At 46.7% G+C, this 27,462-nt stretch overlaps 2 protein-coding genes across 2 annotated transcripts in view; one reads left to right on the forward strand and one right to left on the reverse strand.

Moving 5' to 3' along the window:
• Positions 1-27,462, reverse strand: part of LOC144496917 (popy class I histocompatibility antigen, alpha chain E-like) — an 820,139-nt gene that overhangs the window by 72,139 nt on the left and 720,538 nt on the right. The gene's annotated exons all lie outside the window — the stretch shown is intronic.
• LOC144497685 (uncharacterized) overlaps positions 1-27,462 on the forward strand; it is a 71,208-nt gene that overhangs the window by 40,527 nt on the left and 3,219 nt on the right. The window contains exons 14-21 of the mRNA XM_078219127.1: positions 1,534-1,554; positions 16,676-16,789; positions 17,089-17,349; positions 17,681-17,953; positions 18,399-18,662; positions 24,315-24,419; positions 25,004-25,036; positions 25,320-25,367. Of these exons, the coding sequence (XP_078075253.1) occupies positions 1,534-1,554; positions 16,676-16,789; positions 17,089-17,349; positions 17,681-17,953; positions 18,399-18,662; positions 24,315-24,419; positions 25,004-25,036; positions 25,320-25,366 (1,118 nt within the window). The 3' untranslated portion in view covers position 25,367. The remainder of the gene's footprint in view (positions 1-1,533; positions 1,555-16,675; positions 16,790-17,088; positions 17,350-17,680; positions 17,954-18,398; positions 18,663-24,314; positions 24,420-25,003; positions 25,037-25,319; positions 25,368-27,462) is intronic.

Raw genomic sequence — 27,462 nt, forward strand, 5'->3', positions numbered from 1 at the left:
TGATTAGACATGGTGAGAATTTCTGCTTCTACCATCCTTTCAGACAGAGAGTCCCGGGTCCCTCCCACCCTCTGGGTGAAAAATTATTTCCTCATTTCCCACTGATCATTCTAACAATAACTTTAACTGTGTGTCCTCTGGTTTTTGATCCTCTGCTGAGCTAAATGTGTCATCTCTATTTGTGGCTTTTGCTACCAAATAAACCTGTTGGACTTTAACCTGGTGTTGTTAAACTTCTTACTGTGTTTACCCCAGTCCAACGCCGGCATCTCCACATCATCTCTATTTACCATGGCTCCTCATAATTATATCCACCTCAATTAAATCTCCCCTCGGCCTCCTCTATTCTACAGATTCCTATTCCAGCCTATCCGCTCTTTCCTCACAGTGAACATTCTCCAGTCCTGTCCACATTAAACAATCTCCTCTGCATTCTCTCCAATACAATCACATCTTTTGTGTAATGTGCTGACCAGACTGTCTGCAATGCTTCAGCTGTCGTCTATCTGGTGTTGTTTACAATTCTAGCAAAACCACTCTGCTCTGTGCCTTGACTAATAAAGGGAACTTGTTATTTTCCTTCTTAACCACATTATCTACCTGTCCTGGTATCTTTCCCAATCTGTGGATATACACTCCCAGATCTGTGGATATACACTCCCATTTATTGGGGATTCCCTTTGCCTTGTTGAACATCCCGAAATCCATCACCTCTCACTGCTCCGGATTGAATTCCATTTTCCACTGTTCTTCCCAACAGACCATCTCTATCTTCCTGCAGTCTGAAGCTTTCCTCCTGACTGTCATCCACACGGACAATATTTGTATGTCTATAAATTTTTTTATTATTTCATTTGGATTTCAATCATTTAATCTCTGCTTTTCTAAATAAAGGTTTGTACTCGTTCTCAAATTCCAATAATTGTGCTCCTCCCGATGTTAAGCTAACTGTCTCTATCTGTTCAGCCTTCAATCCTCTTCCACCACTCCTGGAGCCAGAGAGCGATGATAATGATGGAATTTCCTGCAATTTCTTCCCTGCTTCTTTTAACAACCTTGAGATTTTTCCCATTTCAAAAACATCAAACCCATTAATAGTTGCTCTCTTGCAGTGTTTATCCCATGCCATCATTCACACTCCTCTTCCTGAACTACATCATTGTATTATTATCGGCTCCCTGATTTCTGAAGACAGAAGTGAATTATTTACTCAGAGCCTTTCCCCATTCTCTTCGTCACACAGGTTAGCATTTTGGTCTCCGATAGACCCGACTCTTTCCTTTGTTACCCTCTTAATCTTTATGTATTTATAAATCATTGTTGGATGTTCCTTGATATTAATTGCATGTGTTTTTTTCCATGCTCTCTATTTGGTTTCCCAATTTCCATTTTAATTTCATCCCTTCACTTCTTGAACTCTTCCAGCTTTCTCCAGTTTTAGGTGTCAGGGTTGTGATGGGTTTTGTTGGGGCTGTTCTGTGTCTTCTGGGTTTTCCTCTTCCGGTAATTATGGATTTTTTTCTCTTCCCCCAGTGATCTCCAGTGTCCTGATCAGTAATCCAGAGAAATCAGTGGGAGGAACGGATGAGACACTCAGGGAAGCTTTAATTTTCTCGAGGTGACAATCAGTGACTGATGGCGGATCTACATATGAGACTGTGTAAATTAAACTGTAAATGTCCATGGTTTCTTTACTGGGGCTGGATTTTTAACCTGCACAGCCCCTCGGAATCATACTCACTGCTTTCACTGAGAGGTGGAGTGAGTGATCTGATCCCCAGCACCACCCCTGGTGTCAGTGTCTTGTTAATCACATTGACATTTCAAACATTAACATCACAACTGCATTGTTAGTGCTTAATGATAATTAGATTGTTAATGGTTAAATACAATCCCATGTTTCATGACAATCATGGCTAATATTTAATTAGAATCATTATTAATATTTAATAATAATAACATGGTTAATGATTAAACACAATCCCATGTTTAATGACAATCAGATGGTTAATATTTAATCACAATTACATTGTTAATATTCAATGACAGTCAAATGGTTAATGTTTAATCGCGATCATATTAAAGCTAAATAATAATCACATGGTTAAGATGGAATGGCAATCACATTTTTAAGGTTTGGTTACAATTCCATTATAAATTGGTGATGGGTATTTCTACATTAAAAATGGGGATAGCTGGGACACTGGTCGGGTATAGTTGTGTTGACTGTAAACTCAATAAACTCTCTGGTAAAGAAAGCAGCTGTGTCTTAGTTTTGACTTCTCCAACTGGCATGGGAGGGAGGTTCTGGGAGAGAGGGGATTCATGAACAAAGACACCCAGGTCCCTCTGCCCAGATTTTAAATCTGCTTTCCTTTTAGATAATAATTTGCCTTTCTACTTTGTCTGCCAAAATGGATAGCCTCACACTTATCCCAATGAAACTCCATCTGCCAAATTATGACCTATTCTCCGAGCCAATCTGTATCCATCTGTAAAATCCTTATATCCTCTTCACTGCCTGCTTTCCCACCTATTTTAGCATCATCCACAAATTTTGCTATGTTACACTCTGTCCCTGCATTTATAGAGATTGTAAACAGTTGAGGTCTGAGGACTGACCCCTGCGGCACCCCACGAGTTACTTTTCGCCAGCCAGAGAAGAACCCATTTATCCCGACCCTCTGTTTTCTGTCAGTCAGCCAATCCTCAATCCAATCCAATACTCTACCCCCAATCCTCTGCAATCTCACCTTCTGGATCAGTCTTTTATACTTCACCTTGGCAAATGCCTTCTGGAAGTCAAGATATGCCATATCCAGTTTCCCCGTTATCCACTTTGCTGGTTATGTTCTCAAAGAACTCAAGCAAGTTTGTCCAGCATGACTTTCCCTTCATAAAACCATGCTGACAATGGTGGATTGAGCTTTGTTTTTCCAAATGTTCAGTCACCTCCTCCGCAATGATTAATTCCAGCAACTTCCCCACCACAGAGGTCAAGCTAACCGGCTTATAGTTTCCTACTTTTTGCCTCTCTCCCTTTTTGAATAGGGGGTTCACGTTAAAAGTATTGAGGGAGTACTCAACTGTCAGAGCATCAGTACTAAGGGAGTGCTGCAATTTGAGGGTCACTGCTCTGGGAGTGCCACGTTGACTGGAGGTCAGTATTGAGGGAGTGCTGCACTGTCCGAGGGTCAGTAGTATGGGAGTGGTTCATTGTCAGAGGGTCATCGCTTAGGGAGTTCTGCACTGTGCAAACATCAGCACTGAGAGAGCACGGCACTGTCCAAGGGTTAGTACTGAGGGAGTGCTGCACTATCCGAGGGGCAGTACTGAACTGTCTGAGGATCATTACTTCGGGAGTTCTGCACTATGCGGGAGTCAGTACTCGGGCCGCCGTACTGTCGGCGAAGCAGTACTGAGTGAGAGCTGCATTGCCGGAGGGGCACTACAGAGGGAAAGCTGCACTGTCAAGGATCAGCTGAGATGGAACGTTGCACTGCCAGAGGGTCAGTACTGTGGTAACACTGCACTGTGCCAGGGTCAGTAATGTAGAAATGCTGCACTGTGCCAGGGTCAGTACTGAGGGAGAGCTGCCCTGCCAGAGGGGCAGTTCTTGGGGATTGCTGCACTGTTAGAGGGGCAGTAAAGAGAGAGCAACTCCAGACTGGGCATCCAGAAGGTGTTCTGGGCGGCACGGTAACACAGTGGTTAGCACTGCTGCTTCACAGCTCCAGGGACTTGGGTTCGATTCCCGGCTCGGGTCGCTGTCTGTGTGGAGTTTGCACATTCTCCGCATGTCTGCGTGGGTTTCCTCCGGGTGCTCCGGTTTCCTCCCACAGTCCAAAGATGTGCGGGTTAGGTTGATTGGTCATGCTAAAATTGCCCTTAGTGTCCTGGGATGCGTAGGTTAGAGGGATTAGTGGGTAAATATATAGGGATGTGGGAGTGGGGCCTGGGTGGGATTGTGGTCGGTGCAGACTCGATGGGCCGAATGGCCTTTCTGTGCTGTAGGGTTTCTATGATCTATGATCAGCAGCAGCAGAATTGTACTCAGCCACAATCTGTAACCTCATGGCCTATGTCCCTCTTCCTTTACTCAGACCATATCTTCCTGTTCCTGTTCACGTATCCATCCAGATACTTCTTAAATGTTGCTAACGTGCTTGCTTCCACTACTTCCTCTGGCAGCTCGTTCCAGACACCAGAACTCTCTGCATGAAACACTTCAATCGCACATCTCCCTTAAATCTCCCCCCTCTCACCTTGAAGCTCTGCCCCCTTGTAATTGACACTTGCCCCCGAGGAAAAAGCCTCTGACACACCCTCTCTATTCCTCACATAATTTTGAAGACCTCTATCAGGTCTCCCCTCATCCTCCGTCTTGCCAGTGAAAACCATCATAGTTTATTCAAACTCTCCTCATAGCCAACACCCTCAAGACCAGGCCACATCCTGGTGAACATTCTTTGCACTCTCTCCAAAGCTGCTACTTCCTTCTGGTAGTGCGGTGACCAGAACAGCACGCAATGCTCCCAATGCGGCCTAACCAAGGTTTTATATCGCTGCAACATGATTTCCCAACTCTTGTACTCAATGTCCCAGCTGATGAAGGCGAGCAGGCCATATTCCTTCTTAATCACCTTGCCCACCTGTGTTGCCACCTTTAGAGAACTGTGGACCTGCACGCCCAGATCCCTCTGTATGTTAATGTTCCAAAGGGTTCTGCCATTTACAGTATAATTTACACCTAAATTTGATCCTTCAAAATGCATGAAAACAAAATCCACCAAATAGTGGTGGAGGAAAAGACTCACAAATATCCCCATCCTCAATGACTGGGGAATCCAGTAAATCAGTGCAAAAGATCAGGCTGTAGTGTTTGTAACAATCTTCAGCCAGAGTTGCTGAGTAAATTATCCATCTTGGCCTCCTCCAGAAGCCCCAGCAGATACCAATCTTCAGCCAGTCTTCAATTCACTCCACACAATATCAACAAATGGCTGAAGGCACTGGATGCTGCAAAAGCTATCGGCCTTGACATATTCCAGTCATAGTACTTCATTCCACTCTTGATCATCAGTAAAGTGATGGGAGGGGGTCATCAACAATGCTATCAACTGGAACTTCGGAATAATCATGGACAAAAGGGCTGAACTCCGGGGGGAGGTAAGAATAACCTCCCTTGACATCAAGGCAGCATTTGATGGATTGTGACTTCAAGCAGCCCCAGCAAAATTGGAATCATTGGGAATCAGGCGGAAAACTCTCTGCTGATTGGATTCATACCGAGCTCAAAGGAAAATTTTTCTGGTGATTCCATGTCAATCATCTCAGCTCCAGGACATCAGTACAGGAGTTCCTCAGAATAGTGTCCCAGGCCCTACCATCATCAGCTGCTTTGTCAATGGCCTTCATCAATGACCTTCCTTCCATCTTAAGGTCAGAATTGGGAATGTTCACTTTTCTTGAGTCACCAGATACTGAAGCAATCCATGTCCAAATGCAGCAAGACCTGGACAATACCCTGGCTTGGGCTGACAATTGGCAAGTAACATTGGTGCCACACAAGTGCCAGGCAATGACCCATCTCCAGCAAGAGAGGATCTAACCATCATCCCTTGACATTCAACCATCACTTAATCCCCCACTATCAACATCCTGGGAGTTACCACTGGTCAGAAACTGAACTGGACTAGACATATAAATACTGTCACTGCCAGAGCAGGTCAGAGGTGAACAACTCAAGCTCCTGACTCCCAAAAACGTGTGCATGCTCTCCAAGGAACAAGTCAGGAATGTGATGGAATACTCTCCAATTGCCTGGATGAGTGCCGGTCCAACAACACTCAAGAAGCTCCAGGACAAAGCAGTCTGCTTGATCGACACCCCTTCCACAAACATTCAGTTCCTCTCCCACCGGTATAGTGAGGGCCACGTGAGGCATCTACAAGATAATTGCAGGAACTCATCAAGGTTCCTTAGGCAGCACCTTCCAAATACTCGATGCCCATAACCTGCAAACTAATTTCAAAAAATCTATCTCTCAACTCAAGAACAGCTTCTTCCCTGTTGCCATCAGACATTTGAATGGATCTACCTCACATTACATTGACCTCTCTCTACACCCTACCTATGACTGTAACACTACATTCTGCACTTTCTCCTTTCCTTCTCTATGAATGGTATGCTTTGTATAGCGCACAAGAAACAATACTTTTCACGGTATACTAATATATGTGACAATAATAAGTCAAATCAAGTCAACTTTCTGCAGCGACCTCCTTTCGAACCCTGGGATGGAGTCCATCAGTTCCTGGGGATTTGGTGGATTTAAATCCTGGAAGTTTCTTCAATTTCTCTGTCAATATTAATTATGTTAATTTCCTCATTCTAATTTGCCCCTTTGTTTCCCTCTATTCCTGATATTTAGTTTGTATCTTCATTGGGGAAAAGAAAACTTCAACACCTGTCATTGAATAAAACAACCCCAAGAAACTTCACAGCGTCTTTGTAAAAGGAAATATGATCCTGATCCTCATCAGGGGATGTGAGGCCATTGAACAAATGATGTCTCCGCTGCATCACAAGGCCTCCTACGCTTCTGCACTCTCACACTGGTGTTCCAATTCCCACTTAATCTTCTGTTCAAAGATATCTTTACTCGTTTTCCTATCAGTTTGGAGGTGATCTTTATTGATTTTTTTTCCCAACCCAGGAGGACGAACAAGTAAAACAGGGAAACAAGAATACAGGTCTGAACTGAGGGTGAGTCTGAGTGTGGAGATATGGTGAGGTGTTGAGGCAAAGTAACATCCAGAAACATCTCGCCCTGGACAGCCTCCTCTCAGTTGCTGAATTTCCTTAAGGAAGTCGGAATTCCCAGAGTTTTCCCTGAAGTGAGTCTCTGGGGTGTGTCAATCCCACCCGATTTAACATTAGTCATATTTTGTGATAGGTCTGATCTTTAGCTGTATGTTTGTGGTGTGGAGTAGCTTTTTGGAGTTTGGCTGGTGTTTGATGGTCTGATGGGTTTGGCTAATGTTTGGATGTCTAATGGGTTTAGCTGGTGTTTGGGGCTCTGATGGGTTTAGCTGGTGTTTGGGGGTCTGATGGGTTTAGCTGGTGTTTAGGGCTCTGATGGGTTTAGCTGGTGTTTGGGGGTCTGATGGGTTTAGTCGGTGTTTGGGGTCTGATGGGTTTAGCTGCTGTTTGGGGTTCTGATGGGATTTGCTGTTGTTTGGTGGTCAGATGGTTTTAACTAGTGTTTGGGGCTCTGATGGGTTTAACTGGTGTTTGGGGCTCTGATGGGTTTAGCTGGTGTTTGGGGTTCTGATGGGTTTTGCTGTTGTTTGGTGGTCTGATGGTTTTAGCTGGTGTTTGAGGTCTGATGGGCTTTGCTGGTGTTTGGGGTTCTGATGGGTTTTGCTGGTGTTTGGGGCTCTGATGGGTTTAACTAGTGTTTGGGGCTCTGATGGGTTTAACTGGTGTTTGGGGCTCTGATGTGTTTAGCTGGTGTTTGGGGTTCTGATGGGTTTTGCTGTTGTTTGGTGGTCTGATGGTTTTAGCTGGTGCTTGGGGTCTGATGGGTTTTGCTGTTGTTTGGGGTCTGATCGGTTTTGCTGGTGTTTGGGCTTCTGATGGGTTTTGCTGTTGTTTGGGGCTCTGATGGGTTTAACTAGTGTTTGGGGCTCTGATGGGTTTAACTGGTTTTTGGGGTTCTGATGGGTTTAACTTAGTGTTTGGGGCTATGATGGGTTTCACTGGTGTTTGGGGCTCTGATGGGTTTGGGTGGTGTTTGGGGGTCTGATGGGTTTCGCTGCTGTTTTGTTGGTGGAATGTGGAAGGATAGAAGATTTATGATTGAGAGCGAGGCTATTCAGCCCATCATGTCCCTTCCTGTTAATGAAGAGCTCTCCAGCCTCATCTCACCTTCCTGTACTCAATCTGCAGCTCTGTCAATCACAGCTCTTCAACTCGACATCCAAGAATTGTCTCAATGTGGTGAGAGTTTCTGCCTCTACCATCCTTTCAGACAGTGGGTCCCGGGTCCCTCCCACCCTCTGGGTGAAAAACTCTTTCCTCATTTCCCGCTGATCTTTCTACCAATTACTTTAAATCTGTGCCCCTGGTTTTTGACCCTCTGCTGAGGTAAATGTGTCATCTCTATTTACCATGGCTTCTCATAATTATATCCACCCCAATTAAATCTCTCCTCGGCCTCCTCTATTCTACAGAATCCTATTCCAGCCTATCTTCCTGCAGTCTGAAGCTTTCCTCCTCACTGTCACCCACACAGACAATATTTCTACATCTGTAAACCTCTTTATCATTCCCCCTACATTTAAATCTAAACCTTTCACATAAACTACAAAAAGTGAGGGAGTGAGTGCTGGCCCCTATGGAGCTCCCACTGATAATATCATTCCAGTCGCAATGAATCCCGTAACCCAGTGGTTCCCAAAGGGTGCAGCGCGCCACACTGGTGCGGCGAGAGAGGATGGCAAGTGTGGCGGGAAGATTCAAGGACAATCAAAGAAACATTTAAACATGGTTTAAACAAGCATTGTTTGATACTTTCTGGATGTCCCATGATCATATTATAAAGTAGCTGTGTTCTATGTTATGAATCAAGCACTGCCAGGAGTTGTTTTTATTTGTTTTTGAATGTATTTCTTATCAATAAAAAATTCGGTGTGGCGCGAGCAAATTTTTATTCCGAAAGTGCCGCCCAGTGAAAAAAGTTTGGGAACCACTGCCACAACCCTTTGCTTCCTGCCACTGAGCTAATTTAAGAACCGATTTGTCAGTGTCTCTTGGATGCCATGGAGATTTTACTTTTCTGACCGGCCTGCCATGTGGGATCTTATCAAAAATGACGTTGTCTAAATCATTATTAAAATGTATGATGATCACCTCCCCGACACTGCCCTTATCAACCCTCCTTGGAATCATTGAATCCCTGCAGTTTAGAGAGAGTCCATTCGGCACATCAGGTTTGCACTGACGCTTCAACTGTGTCGAGTTTATGAATCCGTTTCACTCACTGCCGATTCACTCATTGCTTTCACTGTCAGGTGGGTGGGCTGTGGAACGAGGGGGTTCGCTCCCTGGGACAATCCCCAGGGTTTACACTGGTGAGGGGAAAGTGGGGAGGAGCTGTTGTGCTGAACCCACAGGCTGGGATCGGGAGAAATGAATTGTTGGGGATTGCGGAGTCTGTGTCTCAGAGATATTTTGATGGTGTGAGGATATTTGGTTTGTCTTTTTCAAACCAGAATCTATTTCTGAATTTTTAACATTGTTCCAATTTCTACAATAAATTAGATTTATTTTTCACTTCCTGCCACTGTGAAGTGTTCAGGACAAAACTAATGCCACAGGCGTCGGGCAACACCACTGCGGTGAAGAACATTTCAAGACGTAACAGAATGACACTCATTCAATCACACTTACTTTAGTATTCCGACATCATTTCTAGACATTGGGGTGGAGCGGGAGTGGGGATGGGGGATGGGGAGGGGGCAGTGGGTGGAGGTAAGGTATCTGTGTAGAGTCTGTGCCGACATCCCACTGCTTGGTCCCAATGCCTTTGGTAATGACCAGCCTATCAGCTATCATTTTATTTTCAAAAATCAGAGACAAGGCCATAAACATCACGGAGAGTGAATTAGCAAATTCCCCCCAGTCTAATCTATGTTGTCCTTTCTCTAAAATATACACCAATTCCAGGTTACACCATGACGATTTATTCTCATTTGGTGGTCTAGGTGGAGCGTGTATGTTTCCTAACACTACATCTCATTCTCAATCACTTCCCTCGGACAAACATCCCATTAGTTTCCATCTGATCCCATCCCTGAGCCCTGGAGATTATTGACTGTCCAATAGAACACTTCTTTTTTGACATTGAATCCGATTCCTGGCACTAACATGTTTGCTCCTTAACTCAGGTGACATCTCATTACTTCAGCAGAAGAATAAATGATCCTGATATTGTGCAAATCATCTCAGATGCAGATAGCCCCATGTATAGTTTATTTCTTAACATTCATAGAAAGGAGTGAAAGCATATTTTAAATCCCAGGAAATTTCTCCTTCAGACTCACAATCTGAATTTACTTTCACTCACTTTAATTTCTATTTCACTGGAATTTCCCTGGATCATGGAATTCCCGAGGATCCGCGTCAGTCCCGGTTTTGATTTGAAACTTATTTTAACTTTCTCTCTTTCCGACAACAGTCAATCCCGCAGCTCATTTTCCATCATCCCAATGGCATTGCCCCAGGTCTGTCTCCCCGCGGTTACAATCCGGACAACAGCATCAAACTGCCTCAGTTCACCCAGAATCTTCCAACTTCAACACGGAATTCACAGAACGTTCCTCACCCCTCTCTCTTTCTATGTTTCCTTCACACAACTCAGCCATAGAGCAACCATAGAATCCTCACCATGCAGAAGGAAGCCATTTGGCCCATCGATTCAGCTCTGACTCTCCAAAAGTGCATCATACCCGGGAGATAAGTTACTGTCCACAAAATTCCCAGTTTCTGACCTTCTCTTGTAGCTTCAGTGTTTATCTGGCTGTCCCAGTTCAATTTCTGGTTAATGGTAACCCCCAGTATTTTCATAATGGAGGCGCATTGATGGAAATGGCATTGAATCACAGAAAATTTAAAAGGCAGGATAATGGCGAAGCCTCAATGCTCGATTGGAGAGCCAGTACAGACACGATGGGCCAAATGGCTTCCGTCTGCATCATAACAATTCTGTGATTCCAAATTTCAAGGGAAGATCGTTAGATTCTCATGTTAGAGATGACCACTGCCTGGCACTTGTGGGTGTGAATGTAATCTTCCACTAATTAGTCTAAGCCAGAACTTTGTTCACCTCTTGCATCACACAGAATCCACAGAATTCCTACAGTGCTGAAGAAGGCCATTTAGCCCATCACCTCCGTGCCGACTCTCCGAAAGAGCATCTTACCTAAACTCCAAACTGACAGTTAGCCAAGGCTGGAATTGAACCTGGGTCCCTGGTACTGTGAGGCAGCAGCACTAACCACTGTGCCACCGTGTCACCCACATGGACACAGGTTGCTTCACATCCTTTAGATCTGTGCACAGAATGGAGGAATATTCATAAAGTAAAAGGAACAGTTGTTTGTTTACAAATCAGAATATCTCTGAACATAAACAACCCGGTTGTTCACACAGTATTTTAAACTTTACTGTGAGTTTCTTTAATTGCTTTTTTCTAACCTGCTTCTGATATTCCACCAACCAGACATCAACAGCCCATTTCTGAAAAGCAGCGACATCCATTTCTTCATCTGATTCAATAATCTAATCTTTGGTCTCACATCTCCGTGATCTCTCACTATTTGTTTCTTCCTGTCGACTTTCTCCCAAACATTCCAATTTCCCGACTCTGATCCAAGCATCAAATCTCCAAATACTGTTTCTTTGTGCACCATTTTACCTTTCAATTTAACTCTGCCCGATCACCTATTAAGTTTTTCAAATCAATTCCTTCCTGAACAAACACAGTAACTTCTCAAACAAGGTTCAGCAAACTGAGACCTATTTTTATCATGATTGCTTCAAGGTTTAATATAAGTACAGGACACAGCTCACACACTGAGAGGAACAGTATCAGTACAGGACACAGCTCACACACTGAGAGGAACAGTATCAGTACAGGACACAGCTCACACACTGAGAGGGACAGTATCAAGACAGGACACAGCTCAGACACTGAGAGGGACAGTATCAGTACAGGACACAGCTCACACACTGAGAGGGACAGTATCAGTACAGGACACAGCTCATACACTGAGAGGGACAGTATCAGTATAGGACACAGCTCAGACTGAGAGGGACAGTATCAGTACAGGACACAGCTCACACACTGAGCGGGACAGTATCAGTACAGGACACAGCTCACACACTGAGAGGGACAGTATCAGTACAGGACACAGCTCACACACTGAGAGGGACTGTATCAGTACAGGACACAGCTCACACACTGAGAGGGACAGTATCAGTACAGGACACAGCTCACACACTGAGAGGGACAGTATCAGTACAGGACACAGCTCACAGACTGAGAGGGACAGTATCAGTACCGGGCACAGCTCACACACTGAGAGGGACTGTATCAGTACAGGACACAGCTCACACACTGAGAGGGACAGTATCAGTACAGGACACAGCTCACACACTGAGAGGGACAGTATCAGTACAGGACACAGCTCACACACTGAGAGGGACAGGATCAGTACTAGACACGCTCACAGACTGAGACGGACAGTATCAGTACAGGACACAGCTCACACACTGAGAGGGACAGGATCAGTACAGGACACAGCTCACACACTGAGAGGGGCAGTATCAGTACAGGACACAGCTCACAGACTGAGAGGGACAGTATCAGTACCGGGCACAGCTCACACACTGAGAGGGACAGTATCAGTACAGGACACAGCTCACACACTGAGAGGGACAGTATCAGTACCGGGCACAGCTCACACACTGAGAGGGACAGTATCAGTACAGGACACAGCTCACACACTGAGAGGGACAGTATCAGTACAGGACACAGCTCACACACTGAGAGGGACAGTATCAGTACAGGACACAGCTCACAGACTGAAAGGGACGCTATCAGTGCAGAACTGCGACAAGGATCCTTCAGAATGCTCTGGACAGGTTGAGTGAGTGGGCAAATCGATGGCAGATGCAGGATAATTTGGATAAATGTGAGGTTATTCACTTTGGAATCAAAACAAAAGGCAGATTACTATCTGAATGGTGTAAATTGGGAGAAGGGAGTGTGCAGTAGGATTTGGGTGTCCTTGTGCATCAGTCACTGAAGGTAGGCACGCAGGTGCAGCAGGCGGTAAAGAAGGCAAATGGCATGTTCGCCTTCACTGCGAGAGGTTTCGAGTATGGTAGCAGGGATGTGTTGTTGCAATTAAACAGGGCCTTGGTGAGGCCACAGCTTGGGTATTGTGTGCAGTTTTGGTCTCCTTTTCTGAGGAAGGATGTTCTCGCTCTTGACGGAGTGCAGCAAAAGTTTACCAGGCTGATTCCGGGGATGGCGGGACTGATGTATGAGAAGAGATTGACTTGGTTAGGATTGTTTTCGCTGGAGTTCAGACGAATGAGGGGGATCTCATAGAGACTTATAAAATTCTAACAGGACTCGACAGGGTAGGCGCAGGGAGGATATTCCCAATGGTGGGGGAGTCCCAAACCAGGGATCACAGTCTGAGGATTCAGGGTGGACCATTTAGGACGGAGGTGAGGAGACATTTCTTCACCCAAAGTGTGGCGAGCCTGTGGAATTCATTACCACAGGAAGTAGTTGATGCCAAAACATTGAATGTATTCAAGAGGCAACTGGATAAAGCACTCGGGGTGAATGGGATCAAAGGTTATGGAGAAAAAGCAGGATTAGGCTATTGAATTGGATGATCAGCATGATTGTAATGAATGGCAGAGCAGACTCGAAAGGTCAAATGGCCTCCTCCTGCTCCTATCTTCTATGTTTCTGTGTTTCTATGGACCAATTCTTCCTGTTTCAGCTTTGCAGGTCCAAAATGCAGACAGGTTACACTCAGATGAGGATTCTCTGGCAGCAGGTTGTGAACCAGACACAACTTGAGGCAAGGCAGAGAGAGAATCAGGTTGCGTCGCCTTCTTTTTCCGACTTTATGTCCAAAGAGACTCGTGGAATGGCTACAGTGCAGAAGAGGCCATTCAGTCCATTGAACCTGAAGCAACACCAATCCCATCCAGGCCCTATTCCTGTCACCCCACATATATACCCTGTTAATCCCCCTGACATTAAGGGGCAATTTAGCATCGCTAATCCACCTAACCAGCACATCTTTGGACTGTGAGAGGAAACCAGAGAAGCCAGAGGAAACCCATGCAGACACAATCAGTCACTCAAAGGTGGAATTGAATCTGGATCCCTGGCACGGTGAGGGAGCAGTGCTGACCACTGTGCCATCATGGCACCCCAATTCAATTCAAACCAGCAGTTTCAAAACTTAAATTTCTCCCTGCCATGTGATTTCCAGAACACCACTAGACTTTGCTTTTCAGTTTTATTACCCAGCAATTAAAGTGAATTCAGTTCAAAACTAGCAAACAACTCTTCCTCAAGTACCATACAGGTCAGGTGAAGGCAGGCTGGCTCCCAGTCCAAGGAGTATTTATGGCCCTCTTTAGAGAAACAAACTCCAAGTCAGTATCAACTCTCCGGGCAATGCAATGTCTTTCCATGATTTATGAAAGATATGCGTTTCCCAACACATTGAATTGTCCCAGTGTCATTCAGAAGTCCCTTATCTCCAATAATATTCCAGCAAACTCCTCTGCACCCTCTCCAATACCTTGATATTCTTCCTAAAACACAATGACCAGAGGTGGGATCAATTCTCCAGCTGGGATCTAATCAATATTTTATCAATGTTCAGCGTGACCTCCTTGCTTTTGTACTCTGTGCCTCTATTTATAAAGCAATGGGGTCCAGATGCTTCTTTCACAGGCTCATCACACCTTCCTGCCAGCCTCATACTCACTCAGGTCTCTCTGTTCCTGCAATCCCTTTATAACTGTACCACTCGGTTTACATTACCTCTGGTCCGGATGGGATTTATCCAAGGATTCTCTGGGAGGCAAGAGTAGTGATTGCAGAGCCTCTGGCTCTGATCTTCAGGTCGTCGTTGGCCTCTGGTATAGTACCAGAAGATTGGAGGTTAGCGAATGTTGTCCCATTGTTTAAGAAGGGGAACAGAGACTTCCCCGGGAATTATAGACCGGTGAGTCTCACTTCTGTTGTCGGCAAGATGTTGGAAAAAATTATAAGGGATAGGATTTATAGTTATTTGGAGAGTAATGAATTGATAGGTGATAGTCAGCATGGTTTTGTGGCAGGTAGGTCGTGCCTTACTAACCTTATTGAGTTTTTTGAGAAAGTGACCAAGGAGGTGGATGGGGGCAAGGCAGTGGACGTGGTATATATGGATTTTAGTAAGGCGTTTGATAAGGTTCACCATGGTAGGCTTCTGCAGAAAATGCAGATGTATGGGATTGGGGGTGATCTAGGAAATTGGATCAGGAATTGGCTAGCGGATAGGAAACAGAGGGTGGTGGTTGATAGTAAATATTCATCATGGAGTGCGGTTACAAGTGGTGTACCTCAGGGATCTGTTTTGGGGCCACTGCTGTTTGTAATATTTATTAATGATCTGGATGAGGGTATAGTTGGGTGGATTAGCAAATTTGCTGATGACACCAAAGTCGGTGGTGTGGTAGACAGTGAGGAAGGGTGTCGTAGTTTGCAGGAAGACTTAGACAGGTTGCAAAGTTGGGCCGAGAGGTGGCGGATGGAGTTTAATGCGGAGAAGTGTGAGGTAATTCACTTTGGTAGGAATAACAGATGTGTTGAGTATAGGGCTAACGGGAGGACTTTGAATAGTGTGGAGGAGCAGAGGGATCTAGGTGTATGTGTGCATAGATCCCTGAAAGTTGGGAATCAAGTAGATAAGGTTGTTAAGAAGGCATATGGTGTCTTGGCGTTTATTGGTAGGGGGATTGAATTTAGGAGTCGTAGCGTTATGTTGCAACTGTACACAACTCTGGTGCGGCCGCACTTGGAGTACTGTGTGCAGTTCTGGTCCCCACATTACAGGAAGGATGTGGAGGCTTTGGAGAGGGTGCAGAGGAGGTTTACCAGGATGTTGCCTGGTATGGAGGGGAGATCCTATGAGGAGAGGCTGAGGGATTTGGGATTGTTTTCGCTGGAAAGGCGGCGGCTAAGAGGGGATCTTATTGAAACATATAAGATGATTAGAGGTTTAGATAGGGTGGATAGTGATAGCCTTTTTCCTCTGATGGAGAAATCCAGCACGAGGGGGCATGGCTTTAAATTGAGGGGGGGTAGTTATAGAACCGATGTCAGGGGTAGGTTCTTTACCCAGAGGGTGGTGAGGGATTGGAATGCCCTGCCAGCATCAGTAGTAAATGCGCCTAGTTTGGGGGCGTTTAAGAGATCCGTAGATAGGTTCATGGACGAAAAGAAATTGGTTTAGGTTGGAGGGTCACAGTTTTTTTTTTAACTGGTCGGTGCAACATCGTGGGCCGAAGGGCCTGTTCTGCGCTGTAATGTTCTATGTTCTATGTTCTGTACATTCTTCTGTTCAAACTGCATCACTTCAAAGACTTCACTGGATTGTATTTCACCTGCCCTGTGTCTGCCCATTTCACCAACCTGTCTAATGGAACAATTGATTGTGTCTGGATGGGAGACAAAGTGATGGAAGTGAAGCTTCAGTTTCACAGAGTCTTTGTTCAGACCCTGTCTGGAGTAACTGTGTTCAGTTCTGGACACCGCACCTCAGGAAGGGGAGATTGGTCTTGGAGAGGGTTCCGATCACCAGAATAATAAAAGGAGGTTTAATGAAAGGGGTTTTTATCCCCCAGAGTTTATCTGATTGGACAGTTCTCAACATTGAGGCAGTTTCTCAACCTGTTTGTGTCTATTCTGCCGGAGACTGATGACTCACTGAATCTCTTTATTCTGATTGGTTTAAATCCTATTTTGTGTCCAATCAGATTGAGGCTCAGTGGAAACAGGGAAAGACAGAAGGAGTGAGTTGAGAAAATGGCCTTTTGTTTGAAAAAGAGTTTCCTCCAAATGTTTCTCCCAACATGAGGGAAGCAGCAATGATTGGACTGATAGAGCTGGTCCTTCTGTGTGGAGAGGTGTCTGCAGGTGAGTGATGGGGTGTGAGAGGGGCAATGCCAGGCTGGGTACTGGGGCATTAACCCTGGGTCAGTGAGTGATGGGGTGTGAGAGGGGCAATGCCAGACTGGGTACTGGGGCATTAACCCTGGGTCAGTGAGTGATGGGGTGTGAGAGGGGCAATGTCAGGCTGGGTGGAGGCCTTGCTGTCGGTTTGGAATCAGTGTTTTGGGGTTCATGCCCTGATCTCTGTGTGTGTGTGTGTGTGTGTGTGAGGGTGTTGGTGTTTTTAGGGTGTATATCCTGAATTCTCTCTCTCTCTATTTCAGGCTCTCACTCTCTCCGGTATTTCTTCACGGGAATGACTCCGATCCCGGGTTTCCCGGAGTTTGTGGCTGTCGGTTATGTGGACGGTGTCCAGTTTGTTGTGTACGACAGCGATCGGAGGGAGCTGATCCCCCGGGAGCAGTGGATGGTGGAGAGCGAGGGTCGGGCAGCCTGGGAGCGGAAGAAGGATCTCGCACAGGAGCAGGAGATGTACTCCAAACTTACTATTCCACTGCTCATGACCCGCACCAACCAGACAGGAGGTGAGTGCTCACTCTCCCAGCACCCGGGATCCAGGTGGGAATGAGGGGAAACACAGAGTGGATCAGGAACCGTGAGCCAGAGGCTGATTGGCTGCGATTGGAGATGTGACAGGAAATGTGATTGGCTGTGAATGTGTGGAGGGATTGTTTCCAGGGAGGCTGCCTCTGATTGGCTGTGTGTGAGGGGGGGGGGGGTGGTGGGGGCAGAGTAGTTGATGTTGATTGGCTGGTAGGATGAGATCGCCCAGTGAGACTCGTTCTGATTGGCTGTGCAGGTGGGATCGCCCATTGGGACTGTCTCTGATTGGCTGTTTGTGTTTCTGATCCACAGGGATCCATGTTTACCAGCTGATGACTGGCTGTGACCTGAGGGATGATGGGACCACGAGTGGATTCAACCAAAGGGGATGGGACGGACATGATTTCCTCAGCTTCGACAAGGATCACATGGTGTGGGTGACCCCGGTGCCCTGGGGAGAGATCACCAAAAACAAGTTGGACAGGAGCACAGTCGACAATCAGCGATGGAAACATTACCTGGAGGTGGAGTGTATCGAGTGGCTCAGGAAATACCTGGAGTACGGACAGAAAGAATTGAGAGTCTGTGAGTGAGGGGGGAGTGAGAGTCGGTGAGTGGGGGGGGGGAGTGAGAGTCGGTGAGTGAGGGGGGAGTGAGAGTCGGTGAGTGAGGGGGGGAGTGAGAGTCGGTGAGTGAGGGGGGAGTGAGAGGCGGTGAGTGAGGGGGGAGTGAGAGTCGGTGAGGGAGGGAGGGAGCGAGAGTCGGTGAGTGAGGGGGGAGTGAGAGTCGGTGAGTGAGGGGAGTGAGAGTCGGTGAGTGAGGGGGGAGTGAGAGGCGGTGAGTGAGGGGGGAGTGAGAGTCGGTGAGTGAGGGGGGAGTGAGAGTCGGTGAGTGAGGGGGGAGTGAGAGTCGGTGAGTGAGGGGGGAGTGAGAGTCGGTGAGTGAGGGGGCTGAGAGTCGGTGAAGGGGGTGATGCCGGGACTCTCTATCTCGAGGTTCCTGTACTGACTCCTCTTTCTTTCTCTCTCAGTTGCCCCCGTCGTGTCCTTTACCCGTCTGGGTGATTCTAACTGGCTGTCCTGTGCCGTCACCGGGTTTTACCCTCAGGCCATCGAGGTGAATCTGTGGAGAAACGGAGTGATGATTGATGAGACTCTGTCCAGTGGGATCTTACCCAATCACGACAGCTCCTACCAGATCCGGAAATGGGTCGAGTTTTATCCAGAGGACCAGGCCGAGTATTCCTGTCGGGTGGAACACAGCGGGATGAAGGAGACACTGGTGGTGATTTACGGTAAGACTGTTTCTCACTGTTAGAGAGGACCCAGCCTCAGACCAGGATCACAGGAGGGAGGGTCAGTGCTGAGCTGTCAACCCAGGATATATAGAGAGGGAAATAAATATTATTCAATGCGTTATATATCATGGTTCCACAATGCAACATGATACAGCGTATCATTGGATATTGGGATCGCACTGGACCTGGTGTAACATTGGACACAAGAGTAGGTCTGGGCCTGGGGTATTCTGGGATATTACTGTATGGTGGGGCCCCGTGAACCCTGGGATATTGCAGTGTGTCAGGGCCTGGTGTATCCTGGGATATTACAGGAGGTTGGGCACCGTGGAATATCAGAGGATGGAGAGAGCCTGGTGTTTCCAAGAAACAATGCTTTTCACTGTGTACCAATACATGTGACAATAATAAATCACATCAAATATTACAGTAGGACCGGACCCAGTGCATCCTGGAAGTTTACTTCAGTCAGATTAAGATCAGAATTCAGAAAAATAATGGAATTCCTTCTATTGGAGACAATTCATGAAAATCGAGAATCAAATCCAATAACAATGCATATTCAGCATGGATTTTGAAATGGAAATTCTTGTTTTACTCCAACTAGTGGATTTTTTGAGGATGTAACAAAGGGAATAGACAATGGTAATGTAATAGATATAATATCATATAATTTTTCAAATGTAATAGAAAAGGGGATTCGTGATGGACTGATTGACAAGGTGAAAGCATGTGGAGTTAGGGGATGAGTGACAGAATGGATCACTCACTGACTTTGGGACAGAAAGCACAGAGTGTGAGTAAAGGGTGTTTCAGAGTTACAGAAAGTGTTCCACAAGGATCAGTGCTGGGATCACCGCTGTTCACAACTTACACTCCATAACTTGGATATTGGAATCAAAAATACCATTTCTTAATTTGCAGATAACATCAAATTGGGGGAATTATTTGATTTTGAGGAGAACTGGAATAAATTAATAGTAAGAAGTTTAACAACACCAGGTTAAAGTCCAACAGGTTTATTTGGTAGCAAAAGCCACACAAGCTTTCGAGGCTCTGAGCCCCTTCTTCAGGTGAGTGGGAATTCTGTTCACAAACAGAACTTATAAGACACAGACTCAATTTACATGAATAATGGTTGGAATGCGAATACTTACAACTAATCCAGTCTTTAAGAAACAAAACAATGGGAGTGGAGAGAGCATCAAGACAGGCTAAAAAGATGTGTCTTGTCTCCAGACAAGACAGCCAGTGAAACTCTGCAGGTCCACGCAACTGTGGGAGTTACAAATAGTGTGACATAAATTCTGATTCTAGGATCTCATGATAAAGACTCAGGAGGAAAAAAGCAGAAATATTTATGTGAAATAGTGTGACATAAACCCAATATCCCGGTTGAGGCCGTCCTTGTGTGTGCGGAACCTGGCTATCAGTTTCTGCTCCGCGACTCTGCGCTGTCGTGTGTCGCGAAGGCCGCCTTGGAGAACGCTTACCCGAATATCAGAGGCCGAATGCCCGTGACCCCCAACAGGAAGTGCTCCCCAACAGGAAGAGAACAGTCTTGCCTGGTGATTGTCGAGCGGTGTTCATTCATCCGTTGTCGCAGCGTCTGCATAGTTTCCCCAATGTACCATGCCTCGGGACATCCTTTCTTGCAGCGTATCAGGTAGACAACGTTGGCCGAGTTGCAAGAGTATGTACCGTGTACCTGGTGGATGGTGTTCTCACGTGAGATGATGGCATCTGTGTCGATGATCCGGCACGTCTTGCAGAGGTTGCTGTGACAGGGTTGTGTGGTGTCTTGGTCACTGTTCTCCTGAAGGCTGGGTAGTTTGCTGCGGACAATGGTCTGTTTGAGGTTGTGCGGTTGTTTGAAGGCAAGAAGTGGGGGTGTGGGGATGGCCTTGGCGAGATGTTCGTCTTCATCAATGACATGTTGAAGGCTCCGGAGGAGATGCCGTAGCTTCTCCGCTCCGGGGAAGTACTGGACAACGAAGGGTACTCTGTCCACTGTGTCCCGTGTTTGTCTTCTGAGGAGGTCGGTGCGGTTTTTCGCTGTGGCGCGTTGGAACTGTTGATCAATGAGTCGAGCGCCATATCCTGTTCTTATGAGGGCATCTTTCAGCGTCTGGAGGTGTCTGTTGCGATCCTCCTCATCCGAGCAGATCCTGTGTATACGGAGGGCTTGTCCGTAGGGGATGGCTTCTTTAACGTGTTTAGGGTGGAAGCTGGAGAAGTGGAGCATCGTGAGGTTATCCGTGGGCTTGCGGTACAGTGAGGTGCTGAGGTGACCGTCCTTAATGGAGATGCGCGTGTCCAAGAATGCAACCGATTCCGGAGAGTAGTCTATGGTGAGCCTGATGGTGGGATGGAACTTGTTGATGTCATCATAGAGTTGTTTCAGTGATTGTTCACCATGAGTCCAAAGGAAGAAAATGTCATCGATGTATCTAGTGTATAGCACCGGTTGAAGGTCCTGTGCGGTGAAGAAGTCTTGTTCGAACCTGTGCATGAAGATGTTGGCATATTGAGGTGCAAATTTGGTCCCCATGGCTGTTCCGTGTGTCTGGATGAAGTACTGGTTGTTGAAGGTGAGATCTCCCGCGTTGGAGATCTCGACTGCCTCCCGAAGATACACAAGGCAAACACACCCGGCCGTCCCATCGTATCGGGCAATGGGACCCTGTGCGAGAACCTCTCCGGCTATGTCGAGGGCATCCTGAAACCCATTGTACAAAGAACCCCCAGCTTTTGTCGCGACACGACGGACTTCCTACAGAAACTCGGCACACATGGAGCAGTTGAACCAGGAGCGCTCCTCGTCACAATGGATGTCTCAGCACTCTACACCAGCATCCCCCATGACGATGGCATTGCTGCAACGGCCTCAGTGCTCAGCGCCAACAACTGCCAGTTTCCAGATGCAATTTTACATCTCATCCGCTTCATCCTGGACCACAATATCTTCACCTTCAACAACCAGTTCTTCATCCAGACACACGGAACAGCCATGGGGACCAAATTTGCACCTCAATATGCCAACATCTTCATGCACAGGTTCGAACAAGACTTCTTCACCGCACAGGACCTTCAACCGGTGCTATACACTAGATACATCGATGACATTTTCTTCCTTTGGACTCATGGTGAACAATCACTGAAACAACTCTATGATGACATCAACAAGTTCCATCCCACCATCAGGCTCACCATAGACTACTCTCCGGAATCGGTTGCATTCTTGGACACGCGCATCTCCATTAAGGACGGTCACCTCAGCACCTCACTGTACCGCAAGCCCACGGATAACCTCACGATGCTCCACTTCTCCAGCTTCCACCCTAAACACGTTAAAGAAGCCATCCCCTACGGACAAGCCCTCCGTATACACAGGATCTGCTCGGATGAGGAGGATCGCAACAGACACCTCCAGACGCTGAAAGATGCCCTCATAAGAACAGGATATGGCGCTCGACTCATTGATCAACAGTTCCAACGCGCCACAGCGAAAAACCGCACCGACCTCCTCAGAAGACAAACACGGGACACAGTGGACAGAGTACCCTTCGTTGTCCAGTACTTCCCCGGAGCGGAGAAGCTACGGCATCTCCTCCGGAGCCTTCAACATGTCATTGATGAAGACGAACATCTCGCCAAGGCCATCCCCACACCCCCACTTCTTGCCTTCAAACAACCGCACAACCTCAAACAGACCATTGTCCGCAGCAAACTACCCAGCCTTCAGGAGAACAGTGACCAAGACACCACACAACCCTGTCACAGCAACCTCTGCAAGACGTGCCGGATCATCGACACAGATGCCATCATCTCACGTGAGAACACCATCCACCAGGTACACGGTACATACTCTTGCAACTCGGCCAACGTTGTCTACCTGATACGCTGCAAGAAAGGATGTCCCGAGGCATGGTACATTGGGGAAACTATGCAGACGCTGCGACAACGGATGAATGAACACCGCTCGACAATCACCAGGCAAGACTGTTCTCTTCCTGTTGGGGAGCACTTCAGCGGTCACGGGCATTCGGCCTCTGATATTCGGGTAAGCGTTCTCCAAGGCGGCCTTCGCGACACACGACAGCGCAGAGTCGCGGAGCAGAAACTGATAGCCAGGTTCCGCACACACAAGGACGGCCTCAACCGGGATATTGGGTTTATGTCACACTATTTCACATAAATATTTCTGCTTTTTTCCTCCTGAGTCTTTATCATGCGATCCTAGAATCAGAATTTATGTCACACTATTTGTAACTCCCACAGTTGCGTGGACCTGCAGAGTTTCACTGGCTGTCTTGTCTGGAGACAATACACATCTTTTTAGCCTGTCTTGATGCTCTCTCCACTCCCATTGTTTTGTTTCTTAAAGACTGGATTAGTTGTAAGTATTCGCATTCCAACCATTATTCATGTAAATTGAGTCTGTGTCTTTATAAGTTCTGTTTGTGAACAGAATTCCCACTCACCTGAAGAAGGGGCTCAGAGCCTCGAAAGCTTGTGTGGCTTTTGCTACCAAATAAACCTGTTGGACTTTAACCTGGTGTTGTTAAACTTCTTACTGTGTTTACCCCAGTCCAACGCCGGCATCTCCACATCATAAATTAATAGGACATGAATAAACTTGAACAAATAGTTGGTGAATAAAGTTCAGCACAGAAAAACGTGAGGTATTTTTCAGTTAACGATGAATAGGGAGGGTTGAGGAACAAAGGGATCTTGATGTACAAATACACCAATCAGTAAACATAGAGTACAGGTTAGACAATAAACAAAATATAATCGAAAACCAGGTTTGATTTCTCGAGGGATAGAATTGTAAAGTAGGGATTTTATTGCTAAACCTGTATCAAACCTTGGTTAGACCACATTTAAAGGCCGTGTGCAGTTCCGGTCACCATTTCATACAAAGGATATAGAGTCAGGGGAGAGAGTGGAGAGAAGATTTACAGAGATGATTCCAGAAATGAGTGGGTGGACATCTCAGGAAAGGATTGACCGGCTGGGTCTCTGCTCTCGGGAAAACAGAAGGCTGAGGGTTGATCTAATCGAGGATTTGAAATTAGGAAAGTTTTTTTTATAGACCAGACACATCGAGAGTGTTCCTCTTGTGGGAAGAGCATATCCAGTGGCCATCAATACAAGAAACCCAATGGGGAATTCATGAGAAACCTCTTCACCCAAAGAGTGATGAGAATGTGGAGCTCGCTGCCACAGGGAGTGGCTGAACTGAACAGTATAGTTTAAGGGGAGGATAGACAAACAAATGAGGGACAGGGGAATAGAGTTAAAATGGTCGAATTAGATGAGGAATGATGGGAGGAGGCTCAAGTGGAACATAAATACCAGCATCAACTGGATGGGCCGAAAGGCCATTTTCTATGTTGTATATCCTGTGTTTCCTGATTCACTCTCACTCTGATTCTCTCTCACATTTCTATTTCTTTCTCTCTGATTCACTCTTTCATTCTGTCTCTCTGATCTTTCTCTGTCTCTCATTCTCTCTCTTCCTCACTCTTAGTTGCTCATCCTCTCTCTCATTCTCTCCCACTCGCTCACATTCTATTTCTCTCTGAGTCTCACTGTTCCCTCTCCCTGATTCACTCAGTCTCTCTGATTCTCTCTCTATAACAGAACCAAAGTCTCGCTCCCAGGTTGCTGTTACTGTCGGGATTGTGGTCGGGGTCCTCGTGCTCATCGCTCTCATCATTGTGGCTGTCGTCATCTACAACAAGAAAGGTAGGAATTGGAGGGAAAAGAGCGGTGGGTGAACTGTAGTGGATTCAGGCAGTCCGGGAGGCTAGAATTGATTTGTGCCATGACTAGCCTTTCGAATCATTTCATGATGGATGTCAGAGCCACCGGATGACAGCTCACTGGGGGCAGGGATTCTGGGAGAGTATTCCAGGGTGGCGGTGGCTCAGGCTGTGGGTCTCAGATTGGTGTGGGGGTGGGGATGGGGGGGGCTGGTGGTTGTACAGAGCGGGTGGAAGAGCTGCAGGTTTGGGATAGGGACGGTAAGGGGCTCATGATAAAGGGGGAGTGTCTGAGAATTGTGGGAAGGACCTCAAATTGGGTGAGGAGTTCAGGGTATCAGTGAGGGCTCAGCTAAGAGTGAGGGTCTAGGGACAGGACGGGAGTGATGGTCCAGGGTCAGAGTGGGAGTGAGGGTCTTGTGTCAGGGTGGGAGTGAGGGTCTCGGGTTGTGGTGGGAGTGAGGGTTCAGAATTGTGTTGTCGGGGCTCAGTGCGAGCGAGAGTTCCAGCCTCTGTCTCTGATTTTCTCTCAGTCTCGTCACTCACTGAGCATTCCATGTTTTACAGGGAGAGGGAAGAGCAACTACAATCCTGCAAATAGTAAGCTGATCATCAAACATTGTCCCTGTGCATTCTGTTTCAACGTTAGTTTGTGTGTGTGTGCGCGTGCATCGTCTGTTTGTGTGTGTGCGCGTGCGTGCATCATGCGTTTGTGTGTGGGTGTGCAGGCTTCTTTGTGTCACCGTTAGTATGGGTGTGTGAGAACCTCTTTTTTTCTCTGTGTCTCTCTATCTCTCTCATTCTCTCTTTATCATATCCACAGTCTCTGTCTCTGTCTCTCTGATGTTGAACAATTTTTTAACACCTCTCCTTCCTTTAACAGCTTCTGATGATGGGGATTCCTCATCCAGATCCTCCACAAGTACCTGAGGTATGAACTGTGTTGATAAATATTGGGAGCTGATCCTTCTAACTGGGATATTCCCGCTGGATTTAGCTGTACAATCTGGTGGGTGGGATGTGAGCTCAGTGTCTGTCTCTCGCTGTATCGTCACTAAAGAGCAGCTCATCCAATCCAACACTGAGCTTTGAGACTGGCCTTCTGGAGACGGCTGCTCCTGTACAGTCTGAGGGTGGAGACATTGTGGGTGTTGAGGTGTCGAGACATCCGGAAACATCTCACCCTGGACAGCCTCCTCTGAGCTGCTCAATTTCCTGAAGGAATTTGTAACTCCCAGACTTTTCCCTGAATTTGGTCACTGAGCTGTGCCGCTCCCACAGGTTTTTATTTCAGTCGTGTTTTGTGATGAGTCTGATCATTAGCTGGATGTTTGGGGTGTGCAGTAGAGTTTTGGAGTTCAGCTGGTGTTTGGGGCTCTGATGGGTTGAGCTGGTGTTTGGGGCTCTGATGGGTTCAGCTGGTGTTTGGGGCTCTGATGGGTTTAGCTGGTGTTTGAGGGTCCGATGGGTTTCGCTGGTGTTTGGGGATCTGATGGGTTTTGTTGGTGTTTGGGGCTCTGATGGGTTTTGCTGGTGTTTGGGGCTCTTGTGGGTTTAGCTGGTGTTTGGGGCTCTGATGGTTTAGCTGGTGTTTGGGGCTCTGATGGGTTTAGCTGGTGTTTGGGGCTCTTGTGCGTTTAGCTGCTGTTTGGGGCTCTGATGGGTTTCGCTGGTGTTTCGGGGGTCTGATGGGTTTTGCTGGTGTTTGGGGGTCTGTGTTTGGGGGTCTGATGGGTTTTGCTGGTGATTGGTGCTCTGATGGTTTAGCTGGTGTTTGGGGCTCTGATGGGTTTAGCTGGTGTTTGGGGCTCTTGGGGGTTTAGCTGGTGTTTTGGGCTCCAGAGGGTGTTGCTGTTGTTTGGGGCTCTTGTGGGTTTCGCTGCTGTTTGGGGCTCTGATGGGTTTCGCTGGTGTTTCGGGAGTCTGATGGGTTTTGCTGGTGTTTGGGAGTCTGATGGGTTTTGCTGGTGTTTGTGGTCATAGAGTCATAGAGGTTTACAGCATGGAAACAGGCCCTTCGACCCAACTTGTCCATGCCGCCCTTATATATTTTTTAAAACCCCTAAACTAATCCCAATTGCCCGCATTTGGCCCATATCCCTCTATAACCATCGTACCCATGTAACTATCTAAATGCTTTTAAAAAGATAAAATTGTACCCGCCTCTACTACTACCTCTGGCAGCTTGTTCCAGACACTCACCACCCTCTGTGTGAAAAAATTGCGCCTCTGGACAGTTTTGTATCTCTCCCCTCTCACCTTAAACCTATGCCCTCTAGTTTTAGACTCCCCTACCTTTGGGAAAAGATATTGACTATCTACCTTGTCTATGCCCCTCATTATTTTATAGACCTCCAGAAGGTCACCCCTTAGCCTCCTACACTCCAGAGAAAAAGTCCCAGTCTATTCAGCCTCTCCTCAAAACTCAATCCATCAAGTCCCGGTACCATCCTAGTAAATCTTTTCTGCACTCTTTCTAGTTTAATAATATCCTTTCTATAATAGGGTCAACAGAATTGCACACAGCATTCCAAGTGTGGCCTTACCAATTCCGTGTACAACTTCAACAAGACGTCCCAACTCCTGCATTCAATGTTCTGACCAATGAAACCAGGCATGCCGAATGCCTTCTTCACCACTCTGTCCACCTATGACTCCACTTTCAAGGAGCTATGAACATGTACCCCGAGATCTCTTTGTTCTGTAACTCTCCCCAACGCCCGACCATTAACTGAGTAACTCCTGCCCTGGTTCAATCTACCAAAATGCATTACCTCGCATTTGTCTAAATTAAACTCCATCTGCCATTCGCCGGCCCACTGGCCCAATTGATCAAGATCCCGCTGCAATTGGAGATAACCTTCCTCACTGTCCACCATGCCACCAATCTTGGTCTGATGGGTTTTGCTAGTGTTTGGGGTCTGCTGGGTTTAGCTGGTGTTTGGAGGTCTGATGGGATTTGCTGGTGGTGTGTGGTTGGAATGTTGAAGGATAGAATATTTATGATTGACAGTGAGGCCATTCAG

This window comes from Mustelus asterias, chromosome 8 (assembly GCF_964213995.1).
Source record: "Mustelus asterias chromosome 8, sMusAst1.hap1.1, whole genome shotgun sequence".
NCBI lineage: Eukaryota > Metazoa > Chordata > Chondrichthyes > Carcharhiniformes > Triakidae > Mustelus > Mustelus asterias.